General features: G+C 53.4%; 1 protein-coding gene across 1 annotated transcript; it reads right to left on the bottom strand.

The window, feature by feature from the left end:
* Positions 1-8,258: 8,258 nt before the first annotated feature.
* On the bottom strand, positions 8,259-12,421 carry IRF2BPL (interferon regulatory factor 2 binding protein like). Its single transcript, XM_080651255.1, has one exon. It carries the CDS (start codon positions 11,412-11,414, stop codon positions 9,081-9,083), a length of 2,334 nt encoding a protein of 777 aa, XP_080507381.1. The 5' UTR covers positions 11,415-12,421; the 3' UTR covers positions 8,259-9,080.
* Positions 12,422-18,339: the final 5,918 nt, after the last annotated feature.

Here is an 18,339-nt window from a genome sequence, read left to right as displayed (position 1 = left end):
TAGCTTCTGCCCCCCACCATCCTGCACATACCGCTCTGGCCAGGGTCTCCAGGGGCCACCCTGCTGCCAAACGGAAGGGACACCCCTCAGGCCTTATCTCCATCTTGTGGCATCTCCTTTGGCAGACAGGACACTACTTCCTGTTATTGTCCTCCCACCTCTCTCCTACTCATTCTCTGCCCCAGGCTCCTCCCCCTCCAACCCTGGAAGGGGAGCCCCTCCCAGCATTCCATGTTTCCTCATTCTGCCCACTTTCCCTCAGGGACCTCATCCAAATTCTTACCTCCACCACCACCCACAAGAAGACAACACCTCTCAGCTCCTGCTCGGGCCTGTCTGCAGAGCCCGATTGGCATGTCCACCTGCTTACCTGGCATCCCTCCTCCCCACCTCCCCTCCACCCTCCACTGGCCCAGAGCACTGAGGCCAGTGTCCAAAATTAACTTTCCCTCCTCCCCTAAACCTGCTCCAGTGCTGCCTTCCCTGGGCACCTGAGCTGAGGGCTAGCCTGCTCCTCCTGCCTCTGCCTCTCCCTCAGGCACCTGGGCACCGGGCCTGCCATCTCTCCTCCTAACAGCTGTCAGACCCTCCCCGAAATGCAGCCCCCCCCACACACACACACACCCCTAAACTTGGTTTCATCACCTTCTGCCTGGATCATGGCAATTGCGTCGTCGCTGGTTTCCCAACCTTGGTTCTCTTTCCCCACTAACCTAGTCCTCATGCTGCCAGAGGATCTTTTCTAAGGAAAAGATCAGAGTGTGTCCCTCTGCGCACCACAGCCTTCCATGGCCATTCACCATTAATCCCAGGCCACTCGGCTTAGCCCAGGCGGTCCTGCTTGCTGGTCCTGCCTCACCTCTCTCCAGGCTCCAGCCAAACCAAACTAACTCCTTGCCCTTCTCTGGCAGAATCATGCTCTCCTGCCTCCACCCCCTTCTCCCCTCTCTCTCCTTCCTTTACAGGCCCCACCTTCTGGAAGGGGTCTTTCCCCAGTGCCCCATCTGTGCTCCTGTGGTCATAGCACTTAAAGATCCCCTTCCCTTCCCAGCACGGGGGCGGGGGGGAGCGCGCGGGGAGGGAGTAGGCAGGGGAGGGCACCCGAGCCAAGCAAGAGTAAGAGTGACAATAGCCAACATTCATTACGAGCCAAAGAACCCAGCTGAGACGGTGCTGACACTGACACACACTAGGTGTTTGAATTCTCCCAACAACCTCGTGAGGGGTATCCCGTTTCACAGGAGGACAGTGAGGCCCTGAGAGACCAATCAACTTCCCCAAAGGTAACAGCAGAGCCAGGATTCCAACCCGAAGACCAATCAGTCCGTTTGTTGGGTGAATCTAAGTCTTTCACTGAAGCATGGGCCTTTGATAAGACCGAAGAAGCAGCGGGTGATAGAGGACAGAGGGGAGGGGAGCAGCCTTGCAGACAGAAGCAGCAGCCTGCCCTGGGCTTCTCCAGCCGCCTCTGCCATCCTGAGGGAGCAGGAGCCCTGCTGCAGGCACTTCACCTGGGAGGGAGGGGACAGGGGAGAGAGGCCTGGGAAGAAACCACTGGCAGGTGGGACAGGAGATGAAGGGATAAGAGGGCCAGGCTCTGACTCAGCTGGTTCCCAGGGAGAAGGGCTTGACCTGGACCATATGGGATTAAAAAAAGGAGGTGCAGGCTGTCAGAGGCCCTCCCTGTTCCCAGGGTGCTGGAGGCAGCCACTGCGGCTGGCTGACCCCTGCTGACCCCTTCTGTCTCCGTGGGGGAGGGGCAGGCCAGGGACAGGTAGGAGTCAGTTACAAGGCTGTGCCTGGGGGGAGGAAGAGCTGTAGCTGCTGCCCTGCCTCTCCCAGCTCCAGTGGGTCGCCCTACTCAAGGAGGCTGCAGGGAGGCCCTTCAGGGGCAGGACCAGCCTGAAGCCTGAGAAGCTGCCTCCGGGCAGATGGCTTGGCCAGGCAGTTTAATCCCAGGTTACGGGGAGGACCCCACAGCAGCTCCAGCCCTGGGGCCCCCAGCTTTCCCCCTTTTCTGTTGGGTGAATCCAAGTCTTTTACTGAAGCATGGGCCTTTGATAAGACCGAAGAAGCAGCGGGTGATAGAGGACAGAGGGGGAAGCTCCCAATTGCCTCTCTTTCTGTCCCCTAAAACGGTCCCAATTCCAGAGGGCTCCCTCTCCCGCACGCGGGAATGCTGGCAACTCCCTGCATTGGTTGCCTGATCTCAGCCGGACAGAGCCTTGTAGGCCTAAGGCTCCTAGCAGACGAGGGGGAGGGTGGAGTTTGTAGGAGGTGGTCACATGACTGTCTGGGCTGAGACCCAGGGGCGCAAAGTTAATTCCTTCTTGGTCACGTGGCCCAGCATTCCAGAGCTGCTTCTCCTGGGGTGCTGGCCGCCAGCGTTGCCCCAGGCACCCCCAGTGACCTAAACCTGTTCTCAGAGCAGCCCAGCCTCCCGGAGCTGTGGCTCCTGAGTCACTACTTTCAGGTTCCAGATTTCAGATGCTCATTCCTCCTTGCAACACAAACCCAGGCCCCGCCCGCCCGCCCGAAGGGTTTGCACTGGTGGACAGTGCGGTGGAGGGTGGGGCTAGGGCCCGCGTGTATGACCTTCCAGGCGAGATGAGTGCCGCCAGGCAGGGGTGAGTTATTTCCTGCTCCCTGCCTTGGTGCCTTGGCTGTGAAATGGGGGTAATAACAGTACCTACTATGGGTATTTTCCTGTCAAAGGAAGTAGTGGCCTTAAGAGTTTGCCACGATAAAGGAGAAAGAGTATATGACAATGCCTAGCCCACTGTCAGGACCAAAGGCTACACTCCCTCCCTTTTTTCTTTTAGCCACAGTTCCCCAGTCTGTCACCTAAGAAAGCAATTCTGCCAGCTTCTCTAAGCTGCCATGGGTGGGGGGAGAGGGAGAAGACTGCAGCTGAGGAAGGCACTGCACACTGCCAGGGACACCTGGCCTCCTTGGCCACCACCCCACCCCACTCCTTCCAGACAACCCCCCAAGCCACACAAGGGCTCCCTTAAGTAGCCCAAGGAACCAAAGCAATGTAGGCATGGGGCAGACACACACACACACACACACACCCCTTGCTCAGGAGTCTGAAGAGCAATAGCTAATCCCTGACTGTGGGGGTAGGGGACACCCCAGACCCAGATTGGGGCTGTGACCCAAGTCCAGTTCCTTGCTTTGGACCTTTCTTCTTGTCTTTGGCTTGTCCCCAGGAAATGTATATTATAAATCTAAGCTTCTTTGGGCACCAAATACACAAAATAACTGCCAACAGCGCTTTCTCTGGCGGAGGGGCGCTGAAGTCCTGGACCGGGAAGAACACTGACTTTGGACTGAGTATCTTTTCATGCTGTTTGAATTTTTTTTTTAAATCATGTATATGTAATACCTTTTTAAAGATTAAAATCCTCTCCCTCTGGGATGGAGAAATGGTGGAGGGCTTTGCTTGCTATGCTAAGAAATTTGGACTTTCTCCCGTAGGCAACAGGGAGCCAACGAAGGTTTCCAAGCAAGGACGGGACATGCTCAGTGGGGGAGAGAATGGGCTGCCACAGAGCCATGGCCTGGAGTGGGCAGAGACTGAGCCAGTGGGGGACCAGGAGATTGGGACACTTTTTTTTTCTTGAGTCCAGCCTGAATCAAGTACCCATCGATTGTGGGTCCACAGTATGGTACCCACGGAGAAGTAAGGGACCCCAAAAGAGACAGGACAACCAAGGCAGGCCCAACAGTTAATTGTCACTTCTTTTTGCATAAAACAAGCTCGTAGTGGCAATATTCCCTATAGAGATTAGAACCCCCCACCTGCTTCCTGCCCGCCTCTCTGTTCAGTCAGAGCCGAGACAGAGATGGGCTCATTCTTTAATTGAGTTTGGGGGTGGCAGGCAGCTGAGAGAGACTGCAGAACAGCCTTGCTCCAGACCCCTGGTTGGACATACTGCTTCGACAGCACCACCATGGATCCCCAGAACCGAGCCTAGGAAATGCCCTCTCTTTGGGGCTTCCCAGTGCCCCTTCTGTGGACAGCCTTGCTCACTGGTACTGGCCAGGCTCACCCTGAGACCTGGGCCCTGCGGGTCAGAAGTCAGAGGCCCTGTACAGAGAGCAGCATAGGAGAGTCCAGGCTCCAGGCTGCCTGGGCCTGACTTGCGTATAGCCTTGGGATTTTAACCTCTCTGAGCTCAGTTGGCACATCCATAAAATGGAAGTCATCACATCCTCTTCATAAGGACTAGAGCTTGGCCGGCACAGTGCGCTTCTCCCAGCACATCACACAGCACCTGGCAGGCTGCTGTCTCCTTCACTTCCCCCTTCAGTGCCCTCCTCAGCGGTGGGGAGAGAGAGTGCCAGGCAGAGGTGGGTGACAGCTCAAGGGAAGGCAGGAGGAGTCCTGGTCCACACTCCTTTCTCTCTCCCTACTTACTTCCATGCCCTGATGGCTGCTTACCTGGCTGTCTTTAAACCTTCAGAAGTTTCCAATCAGCAAAGGGAAAGGTGATGAAGGTCCACAGCTCAACGGTTGAAAAAAGACTCCACTAGTTGAGGCCCACCTGGTATTTACGGTCAGAAACCTAGAAACTTCTCTAAACATTCCCTTCCCCAAAAGGTCTGGTCTGGCTGCAAGAGCCCAAAGAACAAATGCTTGTTACTAAAAATACTGATCCCCACACCACCAGGTACTCATTCTCCTTTGGCCCATCTCATCATCACCCTTTCTCAAATACAGCTCTAGTTAAGCTGCATGTCCTTATGTTTTTTAAAAAATGTCTATTTGAACTGTTCCCTAATAGGGATCCAGCCCAGGCTTTGCTGCTGTGTGACCTTAGGCCAATTATTTCACCTCTCTGGCCCTCATCTCTATGAGGTGGATGGAGACCTAAGTCCTAATCTCAAGTTCCATGGATGGGTTTTAGATGTGCATAAACCCCTTTATAAATCAGGGAACGCTGCGTGTATCCCAGAAGGACACTGAATGGCAGAGGAGCCAGTGGTAGAAAGGAGACCTTACAGTGGTACTGTATTCCCCCTTACATCTTTTGAATTTTGAACCAAAGGAATGTATTATCTACTCAAAAATAAATACATAACATTTATATTAAAAAGAAAAGAAAATTTATGCAAATCCATTTGAGTGGGCGTACCTGTAGGTTCTAGGAAAGAAACCATCATTTTTATCAGGTTTTTCTAAGGTGTCCCTAACCTCAGAAAGGTCTAGAAAGCATTTCACTAGATGACCTGATGACTCATTCCCAGTTCCAGTGTCCTTAATTTGATCAAGTATGAGAGAAAACAACGTGAATTCCGGTACTCATTACACAACAGCCTGGGCTAGATGTACTTGAATCTTACGTTTAATAACGTAGGCTTGCAGGCCCACGTGAGCTGAGCAGGTTGACATGTGAATGCCGGACTTAACATTTTGGATCACCTATGGTGCAGCCTTCAGAGATCAAGGTAAAAAGAATGACCCCAATCAACCTATTCTCTTAAAACCTTCTTCACTCTCTCCCTGGCTTACTCCACTGCCTCTGCCGCCCTAAAGACACATCCAGCTTGGGTCAGCTGTTCAGACAACACATATAAATAAATACAATATGGATATGGATTTTTAAGTGCTGGCCACTATGCCTCTCACGGGGAAGGGAGTGAGAATGGACAATGGAGGAGGTGGGAGATCAGAGTGAATTGGAGATGAAGGAAGCCCAGGCTCACCCAGAGACCTCTGTCTGAATCTCTGAAACCCTCAAGAATCCCCAGGTACAGAAGAGGAAAATGCTTCCTAGGTCTACAGTGTGGAAGGCTTCTGAGGAGGAGCAATCTAGCAGAGGGATCAAAGCAAGACTGGTTACTGCAGCCAGACTAGCAGCTGAATTGGTCTGAGCAAAGAGAAAGGTCACATGGTTCCAAAAAAGGAGAAGGGAGTGAAGCCATTTAACAAATGGCCCCTGGCTATGGTAAACTTTAATTAACTGCACCGTTATAATTCACTTCCAGTCTGGAGTCCCACCCCAACCCACTTTCTCCCACTCCCTTCCTCCTCTCCCCCAGGTCTCATCAAGGCAGGTTTCCTTAGTGAAACCCACAGGCTGCCTTTGCCGGGTGCCTCATTATTATAGCTACCGCCTCTCCTGCTCATAATGCACCCAGAAACAGGACCAAAATGGGGGGAGGAGGGGGGCAAGCTACACTGTTCTCAGCTCTAATGACAGGCCCCTTTCCCACCTCTGTGCACAAAATCAAAGGTCTTGTAATCCTAAAAGTTCCGGAAGGTAATACTATAGCAATGAAGAGACAGTGGCAGGTCAGCAGGCACAGATGTGCACACAGGGGCAGAGAGCAGGGCTTGCTTCCACTTGGAGTCACCAGGCAGTGCTCACAGGGCCCACACCCAGACAGGTAATCCACACATCATGTACAGTTCAATGCTGTGGCCGCACCCACCACTCCTTCATTCAACGGTGGTTCACTTACACCAGTGACACTCTATCTTTATCCTCAGGCTGCGGAGCTTTACCCATTTGAAGAGTGTGTGCATTGAGAGTGGGGGTTGGGGGCACCTCAGAGGATCTTCCAGGCGAAGCATGCTTGGTTTTTATTAATGAGCTTATGAGAAAAGCCAACCCAGACCTTTAAGTGAAATGTGTGATTGGTAGCCAGGCAAGGATGGGCTTTAGAATTAACTCTTCCTACAGTCTGCTATGCATTATCACCCCAAGTTAATTACCCCTGAGGATGGAAATAGGTTTCATGACTCATAAGCACCAATACAACACTTGGCAGATGAAAATGCAAGGACACATTTGCAGTAAGCTGACACGAATATCTATTTATATGTGGGGAGATTCTTAAAGAGGTGAGCCAGGCACCTCCCATGCACCAAGACTAAGAGGCTGCAGCAGATCCATCAACTGCCATTTACACACACACACACACACACACACACACACACACACACACACACACACAGTCATGGTTTCCACTACTTCAGTGATGGTGGTGGAGGCAGGAACAGAAACTAAAAGGGTATTATTAACAGCAAGCCCCAACACCAACCCAACCTCCACACCTCCACACTGGTGATGTTCTGGGCTAACCCGTGATTTGTTTTTCCCCAAACGAGCCCGCACCCATACCATCTCCCTACCCTCCTGCTCCCTTTGTTGGGAGGGGGCACGCCAAAGGTCTTCCTTTATTTCTTATTTCTTGGTGGGAACTGTCCTGGCTCAGCTTGCCCCAACCAGGAATGGGGTGTGGCAAGGAATGGATTTCAGATCAGATGCTAGTTGTTTTGCTTCCTCCCCCTGTTCTCTACTCTTGTTCCATTTGCCTCCCAGGGAAGTACAAGGTTCACACCAGGGTTGTTTGCCTTCCCCAGTTCTGGGAGAGCTCCAGTCTGGACACTGCCAAGGGGGCTCAAAGCTCCAAAGGACATTCCTGTTCCCCAGTCCCCTTCCCCACCCCTGTATACCTCACAAATGCCACCAGAAAGCTGATTAGAAGAATAATTGCATTTCTTCACCAGGGGACTGGGTTTTATTTGATAGCATAAGTGACCTTTATTCAGAAACTGGGTTTGGGTGTTTTTTTTCTCTTCCTCTCACCCCACAACTTTCTTCTAACCAGCTAAGGGTCCTGTCTTTAGAAATACTTGTCAAAAAGGGAGGAAAGGAAAACGTGTAATGAATGAGGTGAAATTGCTTTCCCAATGCATCAGCTGGAAGCTCCTGGCTTAGTAGTACAGGCATTTGTTTCCAGTTGCCCACACCTCTCCTGCCTTCATTGATGGCTCTCAGCTCTGTGGCATTTTTGCTTTAAATGTGCAAATACAGTGATTTCTGCCACATCTGAGGCAAAGTACCATAGATACTCCCCCCCCCAACACACACACACACACACACATCTTGCACAAGTCATAGTGCATTGGGTATCAGTATATACTCATGGCCACAAGGCAAGGCACCAAAAAGCATTCCTAACTGCCATTTGCAGCTGAGGCAGGGTGCATCCAGGAGAAAATAGAAATGCTGAAGAGTAAACAGAAACTGCTTAGTCAGCAACTGTCCCTGCCCCAGAGGTGAGTGTAAATAGCCTGGTACTAAGAGGGGAGGGGCAGTCAGCCAGCACAGGGCCTTCTACAGATGCCAGCTCTGAGAGCTTTCAAAGGCACCAGCATTTGTGTTCTAGTTGGAGGTGGGGAGTGTCCCCTATGTTGGGACTGTGTGGCCTACCCCTAGAAAAACACACTTGCAGACGCAGGGCCGAATTAATATCAATTGAATTTATTACAAGTTACTAAGCTCCAAGGCACATTACAGTGTTCTGTTAACTACAGAAATGTATAAAGGACAAACAGAGCAAATTCTCCATGTCTAGCATTTCGCTCTACTGTTCAAAAGCATCCGTGCATCAATAAAGCAAAAACAAAACAACACGTGAAGATCCAACACATTCAGGTCAGTAGAAACAAACCCAAACATTTTCCCTCACAAACTTGCAACAAAAAACACCCCGCCCCCCCAGCATCCCCTTTACCATTTTTGCAAACAAAACAGAAAAACAAAAACAAAACAGAACTTAAAGTGAAGACTTCAACACTTGGGGCTGTTTAGAAAGAAGCTGTCACCATTTTATAGCATCTTTTTTTTTTAGGCAGCAACACTGGCCTTGGCAAAAAAAAAAAGTCATTTTCTTTTGTGTTTTTCCTTTTAGAGAGTGCGTAACATTTACAAAAATACACACCAGCAGCAGTGTTGCTAAGGGCCATTAATTCTGTACCTAGGCAAACACCCTGCCACCAAATAAATGCTAACAAATATGATGCAAATGACCCAACCAATATTATACTGCTCAACACAAACCAGCTTATCCTTCAAATGAAGAAGTTACATACCTTAGTTTCAAAATATAGAAACATACGACGAAAATAATGTCTATACATAAGACTAACTTTTTGCAGTTTTGTTATATTCACAATTCTACATCTTGGGGGTGAGGGAAGAGAGGATAGATGTGGAGAGGGGAGGGGCCCTCTGGATTGGAGAGGAGCTGGTCTAGGTAAAAGGAGGTGGCTGTCTTGTGGTTCAAGGGTCTCTCTCCTTTTTCACTTTAACATCCCCAGCTAAGATCGTTGCGATTTCGCCCTGCATGAAGGCCCAAGGTACATTCGACCCAACTAGGGGGCATTTCTCTCCACTGGGGCAGTACACCTCGCCGGTGGCTCCCTGGGCCTTGATACTCTCTCTTGAGCAAGGGAAGCAGAATTTGTGGCTGGGGACGGATGGGCACTGAACGAAATGCGTGTCCTCCAAACGTTCGTGGCAAATAGTACAGCAGAGAGGCCCGCTGTTGGCCATAGGGGAATCCGGAATGTTTTGGGGGTGCACTTGGTCCATGCCCGGGTGGGTGCTAGGCGGCGGGGGCGCCACCTGCAAATTCAGGTCCCCGTTCCGTGAGGCCAAGCGGCGCTGCCCAGGCACAGAGGCCGGCGACACTGGGCTGCTGCTGTTGCGCCTCGCAGATGCAGTGGTGGAGTGGACGGAACTGCCATCCTTGGGCGAGTGCGCAGTGCCTAGAGTGTCTGCCACCGACATGAGGGCGGCCATGGGGGACGGACCGTTCTGAGGGGCTGACTCAGGCGGGGTGGTCCGGTTGGAGTGGGGTCCCAGGGGTGGAGGCGGCGGGGGTGGACCGCCAGCCGCATGCCCCGGCGCTGCAAAGCCCCCGGCCGACATGGTGAGCTTCAGTGCCTCACTCTGGTTCGCCATCCACTGCTGCCTCTGCTGCTCCTCACCCATCTTCAGCGGACCCTCGGCGGAGTCGGGAGGCTCGGGGGATGCCTTTCTCTTGCGCAGGCTGGAAGCCGCACCCCGGCCCGAGGGGGTGGCAGGCGGCAGGGCCCCGGTCCCCGGGGGTGCACTGGGGGCGCGGCTTAGACTCACCAGTGCTGTGGGCAACATGGGGCAGCTGGCGTCCAGGTAGGGCTGGGGCAGCATGTCTGCACCGGGCACGCCCTCCTTGAAGAAGCGCACGGCCTCGGGCAGGAGGTCTCCAAGTAGGCGCCAGTCCCCGGATCCGTGCTTCTTCTCGTACTCCAGGTACTTGAAGCCGGAGGAGAGACCCCGGCCGAAGTCCTTCATACAGTCCTGGTACATCTGCTTGGCCACCCCAGATGCACTGGAGTACACGTTGCCCGAGCCCGTGGGGTACTCAATAAACAGCTTCAACTCGTAGTCCATGCCGGGCTTGGAGACAGCGTCGAAGGCGAAGACGCGGCCCAGCAGTGAGTGGTCCTTCTTGAAGCGCACCTCGTAGGGCGTGCAGCCGGCCAGGGTGAGCAGCGTGTCGCGGACCATCTTGGGCTTGTTGGCCCACTCCTCCGCGCGGTTGCGCAGGCTTTCGCTCAGCTCCGCCAGGGCCTCGGCGTTCCGCTGTTTCTCCTTCAGCTCTCGCTCCTGGTCTGTGCTTGACACCGAGCCGGGTCTTTTGCCACCAGCACCCACGCCCACCTCCGCAACCGACACCGAGGTCGAAGACGTCGCAGAGGAAGACGTGGCAGATACGCCCGGCGCGCCCCCAAGACAAGCCGGGCCCCCAGGGGCCCCGGGGGGCGCAGGTGTCGGGGGCCCTCGGCTGCCGAGGCCGTGGGGTGGCGGTGGGGGCAGCACGGCGGCGCTGGCCGGACCATTAAGCAGCGTCTGCGGCAGCAAGTTGGGGGGCACGGTAAGCTGTGGGCCTCCGCCACCCCCAGAGTTGGGCAACCCCGACACTAGCCCGCTGTGCGTCCCACGCCGAGATGCCACGGACGCCGATGAAGACGAGTTGGGGCTCTGGCGATTCAGTTCCGGAGGTCCCTCTTCCGAGGCCGCCTTGGGGAAGCCGTTGGGGCCCCCCAGACCATTGGGCAGCCGCGCGGCGTGGCTGCTGCTTCCCAGGCTCACCGGTGGTGGCGGGTACTCGAAGCGACTGCGCTGTTCCACCGCGGCGGCGGCGGCAGCAGCGGCGGCAGCGCTTAGGCCATAGCGCTCCAGGCCAGACGGGGCCGCCAGCACCGCAGGCTTGCTGGAACCATCAACGTGGTTCAGCTGTGGCTGTGGCTGCTGCTGCTGTGGCTGCTGCTGTGCAGCGGCCGCTGCCGCTGCTGCTGCCGCCGCCGCCTCCTTAGCCGACAGGGCCACTGTCTTGACCCCCACGGGCGGCGGTGGCCCGGGGGAGCGGCCGTCCTGGAAGCAGCCATGCGCCCGCTTCAGTTGGCGCGCGGTCTCGATCACGAACTCGATGCGATCGGCGCCCTCGTAGTTTACGCAACCGCGGCATACGGGTTCCGAGAAGTCCCAGATCATGGCCCAGGGCATACGAGGCAGGTCGCACAGGTAGCAAGATTGTCTCCGGGACGAGGACACCTGCGCCGCCGACATGATGCCAGCCCTGGGGAAGGTGGGCCCCCGCCCGGGCTGTCTCCGCGGAGCCTTCTCCTCGGGGAGGACTGGCCGGCTGGGGAGTGAGTCCAGCTGCGGGGGAGCGAGGGGGGGCGAGAAAGTTCTGCCCCTGGGGCTGAAGGGAGCGCGAGTCTCCACCGCCGGCGCAGTACTTCTCCTCGGGGGCTCCGCCGCCCGGGCAGCGGACGAATTCAGCCCGCTCCTCGCCCCCACCTCCTACTGCGGCTGTCTCGTCCGGAGGGGAGCTCGGGCGCCTTCTTCCTGGTGTCGCGGACTCGAGCTGGAAGCTCCAGGCCCGGGGGGAGGGGGCGAGGGTGCCCGGTGCCGGCCGCCGTTGGCTCTTGGCCCCCTCCCCGGAGTGGCTGGTGGGTGGAAGCTCGAAAGGGACTCTTCCTCTCCCTTGAGGGTCCCCCCTACGAGCTGCGTCCTCTCCCCGCCAGGCTCCCTGGGGCGAGGGCTAGAGGGTTCAGTGCCACCCGGTGCCCGGGTCCAATCTTGCTGAAGTCGCGGCTTTCCTGGAGGGCCGGGGCAGGGAGGGGGTGAGAACCGAGAGAGGAGACTCGCCCCTCCGCAGCGTCGGCTGTTCCGCTGGCGGCTGCTGGACTTGCACGGCCACAGCTTCCAGGACGCACAAGAGCAGAGAGGAGCGCTCGCACGCAGGCTCCCGCCGCCCTCACACCAGGCCGGCGCCCGGGCCGCCGCGGCTGGCGGCGCTCACGTTGGCTGCAGGGCACTCGCGCGGCGCCTGGGCACGGGTCGCATCCCTTCCCGCTTGCACTCGCCCGGAATGTGGGGTTGTGATTGTTACTCTACGTTCCGGAGGCGCGACTCGGCGCTCCCGCTCGCGCTGCGGCTCGCGCTGTCCCCGGCTTGGCCGCGCGGGATGCCGCCCGGGCGGAGCGCTGACGTCACCACCATGCTCTGCACCAGTTCTTCCCCCCCCCCCCCCGCCCCTCCTCCCTTTACACTTCCTCTGTCTGTGGAGCCCACTTGTTGCTCGCGAAAGGCGCATGCGCGGCAGGACGCCCAGATTCCTCCCTGTCGGCCCCTCCTCCGCGCCTCCGCCCTCCCCTCCCCCCTCGCCGTGTGTGTACAACAGCTGAGGCTCGACGAGCTAATGCTGGAAGTCCAGGGTTGGGGGTGGAAATTAAACAAGACGATGACCTTTCCTTTCCTCGCCCGGCTTTCCCGAGTAAAAACGCATTTAAAAACCACAAGCTCATTTCCGATCTCGCTTCCCACCCAACCTCGGGCAGTGAATTTAAATGTCCTGTTTCAAATTTTCGCTGTGAATTTCATATAGAGTATTACCCATTTCATCTGCAATCAAACCTCCTACCCCCTTGTGCCCCCCCCCGCGGCATAGCTATTACATTCATTGCTAACAACTAATGCTAAAACACCTGCAAAATTCGCTGTTTTCCATTCTTCCAGAAACTGCCTTTTCGATTTGTTTTTGTGTACTAGTCTAGGAACCTGAGCTTCAACGACGGAGCTAAATGAATTCAGGGTGAGCTACCCCTCCCCCCAGCCGCAGTCTAAAAATTTTGGCTGAATGTCTAAAGAAGCTACGAGCACCCGGAGGCCTTTAAGGAAAACAGTCAACTGGCTGCGCACAGCTGCAGTTGGGGGCAGGGAGGGAGAGCTGCCTGAGAGGCCAAACAGGTGAGTGGTTTTTACGGGTTTGATAAAGGAAGGTAGGGGCAGCATTTAATAATACTGATATCTCTTTGTAAAGCACAGCACAATTTACAGAGTTATTTCTCACGTGCTGTGATTTCATTCCATAGTGCCCAGAAGGCTGAGCAAGACCATGATTTCTTTTCTGCTACAGGATCACTGCTCCTCATATTGCTTATTGCAGAACAGATTATGTTGCTCTTAGCTCATTGGGGCATTTCAACTGATTCTTTTAAGTATTGGGTCTGGGGTGTTTTTTGTTGTTATTTTGCCTTTTTCCCCTCATAAAAACTGAGATAATCCTGGGTAGGGATGGAGAAAGGGAGGCAATATAGGAAATTCAGGTTCTGGAGTCTGGCAGACCAGGATGGAATTTCCTCTTCATCACTTACAGTAAGACCTCACTTAACATCATCAATAGGTTCTATGACGTTAAGCAAAACCAAGTTTACCATAGGGTGGCTAATTGTTATAAATGAGAGTTAGGTTCCTACAGTATTTCTTTATCAACATCACTGTTAGGAAGAAATGACTTTGAAAGCAATGTCTTTATTGGAGGACCTGCTGTACTGGCTTTGTGACCTTGAACTAGTTACTTATCTTCACATAACCTCACATCTGCAAAATGGGATAATAGCTCCCAACATATTAAAACTGTTTGAAATTTCATTTTGTTTCTTGTCACAATATCACTGAGACTTGCTGTGAGCCAGACGCTGGTAGGTGGTTTACGTGTATCATCATTAAACCCTCAATATTATCTACAGGTAGATTCTATTATTAACTCTGATTTATAGGCTCAGAAAGTTAAGAGGTTAAATAACTTGCTGAAAGTCACGTGGCCATTAGAGAGGGAGCTGAGGTCTGAATCCAGTAAATCTAATTTGAGAGGTGACTTTGACAAGCTTGGGTTCTCAGAGGTGATTTGGGGTGCTCAAAATTTCCATCAGCCCTCCTCCCTTATTCTTTATTACATACAATCTCCTGTAAAGTACTATGCAAACACACCTTTATAGCCAACTCCAATCCTCTCCTTCCAAACAGATTGAGCCACTGAGTTCTTCCAAATACAGACGTGTGGATCTGCCACTGCCACAGACTGTAACATAAATTACCATACAATACGCAGAGCACAGTGTCAGGCTTATAAGAAGCTGTTGGTAAGTATTGTGTATTATTAGTATTGATATTAATGTTAGTACTATTGCTAGTTAACAGGTTAAAGTACTTTGTAAATTACATAAACTGTAAAGAACATTATCTTACTATTACTACTCATTGTTATAAAGTTCAGTTGAAGCATCAAGAAGTATTTTTATTTTGACCTTCAGAGCCTATTCCCCCATCCTGCACTCCCTAGTGCCCAATCTCCCACTCATTCTGGGCCCTAGGTGCGAAGGAAGAGGAGTTTTTAAGGATAGGGAGAAAGGGGAGAGGAAGAGCCCTAGGGAGCCCCTCTTTCATCTCAAAGCAGCCAGATTTCTGTTTTTGCAAAACAGTGAGCTCACTGTGCACTCCCCAACAATAATAAACGTTCCCTGGCCTGGCTGGCTCTGGGCAGTGATTCCTCTGCAAAGAGCTGCTCCAGGAACCTTGCCTCACCCTCCCAGACTCCAACCCTCCCCACACTCAGCTACCCTGGAGTGAGTCAAAACATAGGGCTGGGAAATGGAGTGACAGCCCCATCAGCCCAAAACTCAGGGCTCTTTGCTTTGGCTAGACTGGTCTCCCCATTTCTTTACATTAATATTTGTACAGCCCATCCCTTTATTAAACCAAAAATACTGAGGATTAGCAACTTAGCCCCAACCCTATCTAGACAGGCTGCTAGAGAAAGCAAGTTAGATTCTCTCATAGTGTTTTGTTTGGTATGTGCATACACGTCTCCATCTCCTTGTCTGTCTTCATCTTCCCCGTTACTAAAGGACACACACACACACACACGAGGTATCTTTAGACACACCAAGTTAGAAATAAACATGCATTTAAACAAACTTCCATTAAAGTCTCCTAACTCTTTAATTTAAAAAGCATAGCTCTCTTGATACCCTTCCTGCCCTCAAAAAAGTCAGCATCATTTATGGAGATAAATTTTGTCTCAATTGCTTGTCTGAGATGGCCCTGTTTAGGGATGTGCCAGGGATTGTGAGAGGGAAGAACATCGATGTTTTGGAGAGAGATTTTCCCTGAATCCCACATGACAATACTGTGTCCACAGTGGGAAGGAAAGGGCCAGTGGGAGAACCAGAGGGGCTGCTCAACTCAAGACATCAGATGGAGCGAGAGGGACTATTCTGGCGCTGGGGTCCGAGAGGCCAGCAGAGCCAAGACTCAACCAGGAGCTAGAGGAAAGGCCTGCAGTCCTCCTTTAAGGTCTTTTCTATGGTGACTGTCTCCCCCCTGCTTGCGATCTGAGCTGGCACCCTTAGAGAACCCTGCTCTTAACTGGAATACAAGGTCAGCTCTCCACTTGGCCTTTCCGGAGGCCACAACCCGACATTAGGGGTGAGAAGGTCGCAGCGCACCCAGGCACTTCTAAGCTCCCTGCAATCTCTCTCCTCCTCCTGCCCCCGCCCCCGCCCGTTTGTGGCCGAGATGGATCTGGCGGGGGACTCAGGCCTGGCATCCCTGCAGCCAGCTGGCTGGGTCTTCGAGGAGGCCCGGGCTGAACCTCGCGTCACCCCCGCTGCAACGCGCGCTGCCAAGCGCTCGGGCAAGAGAAAGCCCTTTTTTGGTAACACTCAGCCCTGCCCTAAGCAGGACCCGGTTCTTCTGCCCGCTAGAGCTAGAGCCGCCTCCCGCTACAGCGGCCTCGGAGTAGATGAAAACAAACGTCTGGGTTGGGCGCTCCTCCGGTCTCTCTAAGGGCCCCCATCCCGGTTGCCTGGAACGCCCGAGGCTGTGGGGGTGAGGGAATCGAGTCAGCATGGTAATTTACACATTTCCTCCGGGGCGGGTTCGGGGGCGGAAGTATTTGCCGTTTCCTAAAGGATTAATTCTGGTATTAAAATTTTTAAAAAGTATTAGCTTAGGCCAGGACGTAGGGTTACGCAAGAGCCACTCGACCGTGAAATCCCAGGAACAACGTGATTCGCCCAGAACCTCCGGGGAGGGGAGACTGCGCCACCCGCTAAGACCTGCCCAGCCTGGGGCGCGCGGGCCGCCGGGCGCTTCCTTCAAAACTGGGTGGAAGGAAAAGGAGGACGTAGTGGTTGGTGCTGGCGCAGCGGCCGCAGCGAGAGATCAGATCTCTGACTGCTCTCTTCCTGAAGGGGCGGGAAGCAGAGCAGGGGAGTGAAGAGACGCGGGGCGGGGTGGGGGAGTGGGGTGGGGGGAGGAGAATCAGGGGGAGTCGCGTCTGGTTCCTGCTTCCTCCCCGCTTCCTTTCCTTGCCAACGTGCCGGGGCACGGGGGAGCCCAGCGCTGTCCTCAGCAAAAGCTGATTTTTTTTAGGTCCAAAAATAAAGAAGCCCTGGAATGAGCCTCCCAGGGATCAGGCTTAGAGGAAGCTCCAGACAAGGGTGCTATTCACTGACCCGGTTGGGTTAAAACAAACACCCACACTCCAAGAAGGGGGGTAGCTGGGAAGGAGGGCTTGGAGGGTCAGAGTGGGTGGAGAGCCTGGCAGGGACTGTCAAGGCCACAGGTGCACAGACCCAGGGACCCTCCATCCCACCCCTCCACCCCACCCCGCAGGCTCATGGGCCTCCGCAGGGTGCAGGAGTGCCAGTGGGTTCCCAGCCCGCACCAGAGTTGGGGATTTCCACCATCTAGCTTCGGAGACCCGTCGCCGCCGGCGCTTTCCTGCCGGGGCCGTCAGAAGGCGGGGCCTCAGCACGGGATGCCCTCCCAGCGGCCTCAAGGTCCCTTGGTCAAGTCTGTTACAGGCGGGCAGGGATCGCTGCAGTCCCTGGTTGTGGTGGATGGACCAGGACCTCCAAATATTTTGACTTGCCTGAGCTAGGCAGTTCAACCCGAAACCCAGGATAAAGGGAGGAAGGGAGGGCACTTAGGACTGAGTACATATTTACATTAACCTTGTTCAACTTGGAGTTGGCTGACCCTAAACAGCTGTTTGACCTTGAGCAAATGACTTGAACTTTCGTTGGTTTCTTAGTCTGTAAAATGGGAATAATTACACTGCCTCCTTTGCCTGACTCATTGGTCTATGTGAAAAATACAATATTATAATGTACTTAATCAAATGTAAGAGATTATTATGAACAATGTAATGACCAACATTTGTCTAGAGCTCTGAAGTGCATTCCCAGACATTATCTCACCAATCCCCACAGCAGCCCTGTGAGGTAGGTGTTACTTTCATCACTCTCAGTATAGGTGAGTAAAGCAGGTCCAGAGCTGGTCAACAATTACTGGAAACCAAGTTCTCTGGCTCTAAACCCAGCATTCTTTCTTCTACCTCGCCGGTTGCTAGCTTTTTTTTTTTCTTTTCTTTTTCTTTTGGTGGTGGTGGTGGTGGTGGTGGTGGTGATGGTGAGGGGAAAGATCCCAGATGCCTCTATGAAATGGCAAGTCAAATGCCTCTCTCTACAGGAGTGTACAGATTAGGAATGCCAGTGCTGTCCCAACAGATACAAGATTATGCACAAACTAGCACCAGTTATTTTGGAGTTAAAATCAATTATCATTTAGCTTTGAGTAAAATTGTGTAGCCATGCTTTCCTGGCATCCCCTCTGACTTCTCTCTCCCTAGGTAGAAGTGATGAAGAAAAATCTGAAGCTCTAGAACACACTGAAGCATTTAGGAACTTCAGTGAATTGCTCTTACTGGGGATGACTGCATCTTACTTTATTTTTTTTAATATTTTTATTGATTTTTAGAGAGAGGAAGGGAGGAGAGAGAAACATTGATGGGCTGCCTCCTGCACACCCCCTACTGGGAATGGAGCTAGCAACCTGGGCATGCATGTGCCCTTACTAGAATCAAACTGGCAACCTTTTGGTGCACAGGAGGGTGCCTAACCAACTAAGCCATACCTGCCAGGGCCGGATGACTGCATTTTAGATGTCCACACCTAACGAGGACCCAGAGCTAAATGATGAAGGGTAGGAGGAAAGTGGACAGGGTGCATTTATGATGGAAGAAACCTCTTCCCAGACCTGGAGGTCATATCACACAAGTAACAACCCTTTGTTCTCACCGAATTCAGGTCATATCTACTGTGCGCACACCCACTGTCTTACACTTGAGCTGGCTACCACT

Source organism: Plecotus auritus (assembly GCF_963455305.1).
Source record: "Plecotus auritus genome assembly, chromosome: 1".
In the NCBI taxonomy this organism is placed as follows: Eukaryota; Metazoa; Chordata; class Mammalia; order Chiroptera; family Vespertilionidae; genus Plecotus; species Plecotus auritus.
Note: the sequence above shows the minus strand (reverse complement) of the source record. Positions and strands in the feature narration are given on the sequence as shown.

What these genes read in the sequence shown, in the direction of transcription:
- IRF2BPL (XM_080651255.1), bottom strand. Translation starts at nt 11,414, where the DNA reads ATGTCGGCGGCGCAGGTGTCCTCGTCCCGGAGACAATCTTGCTACCTG.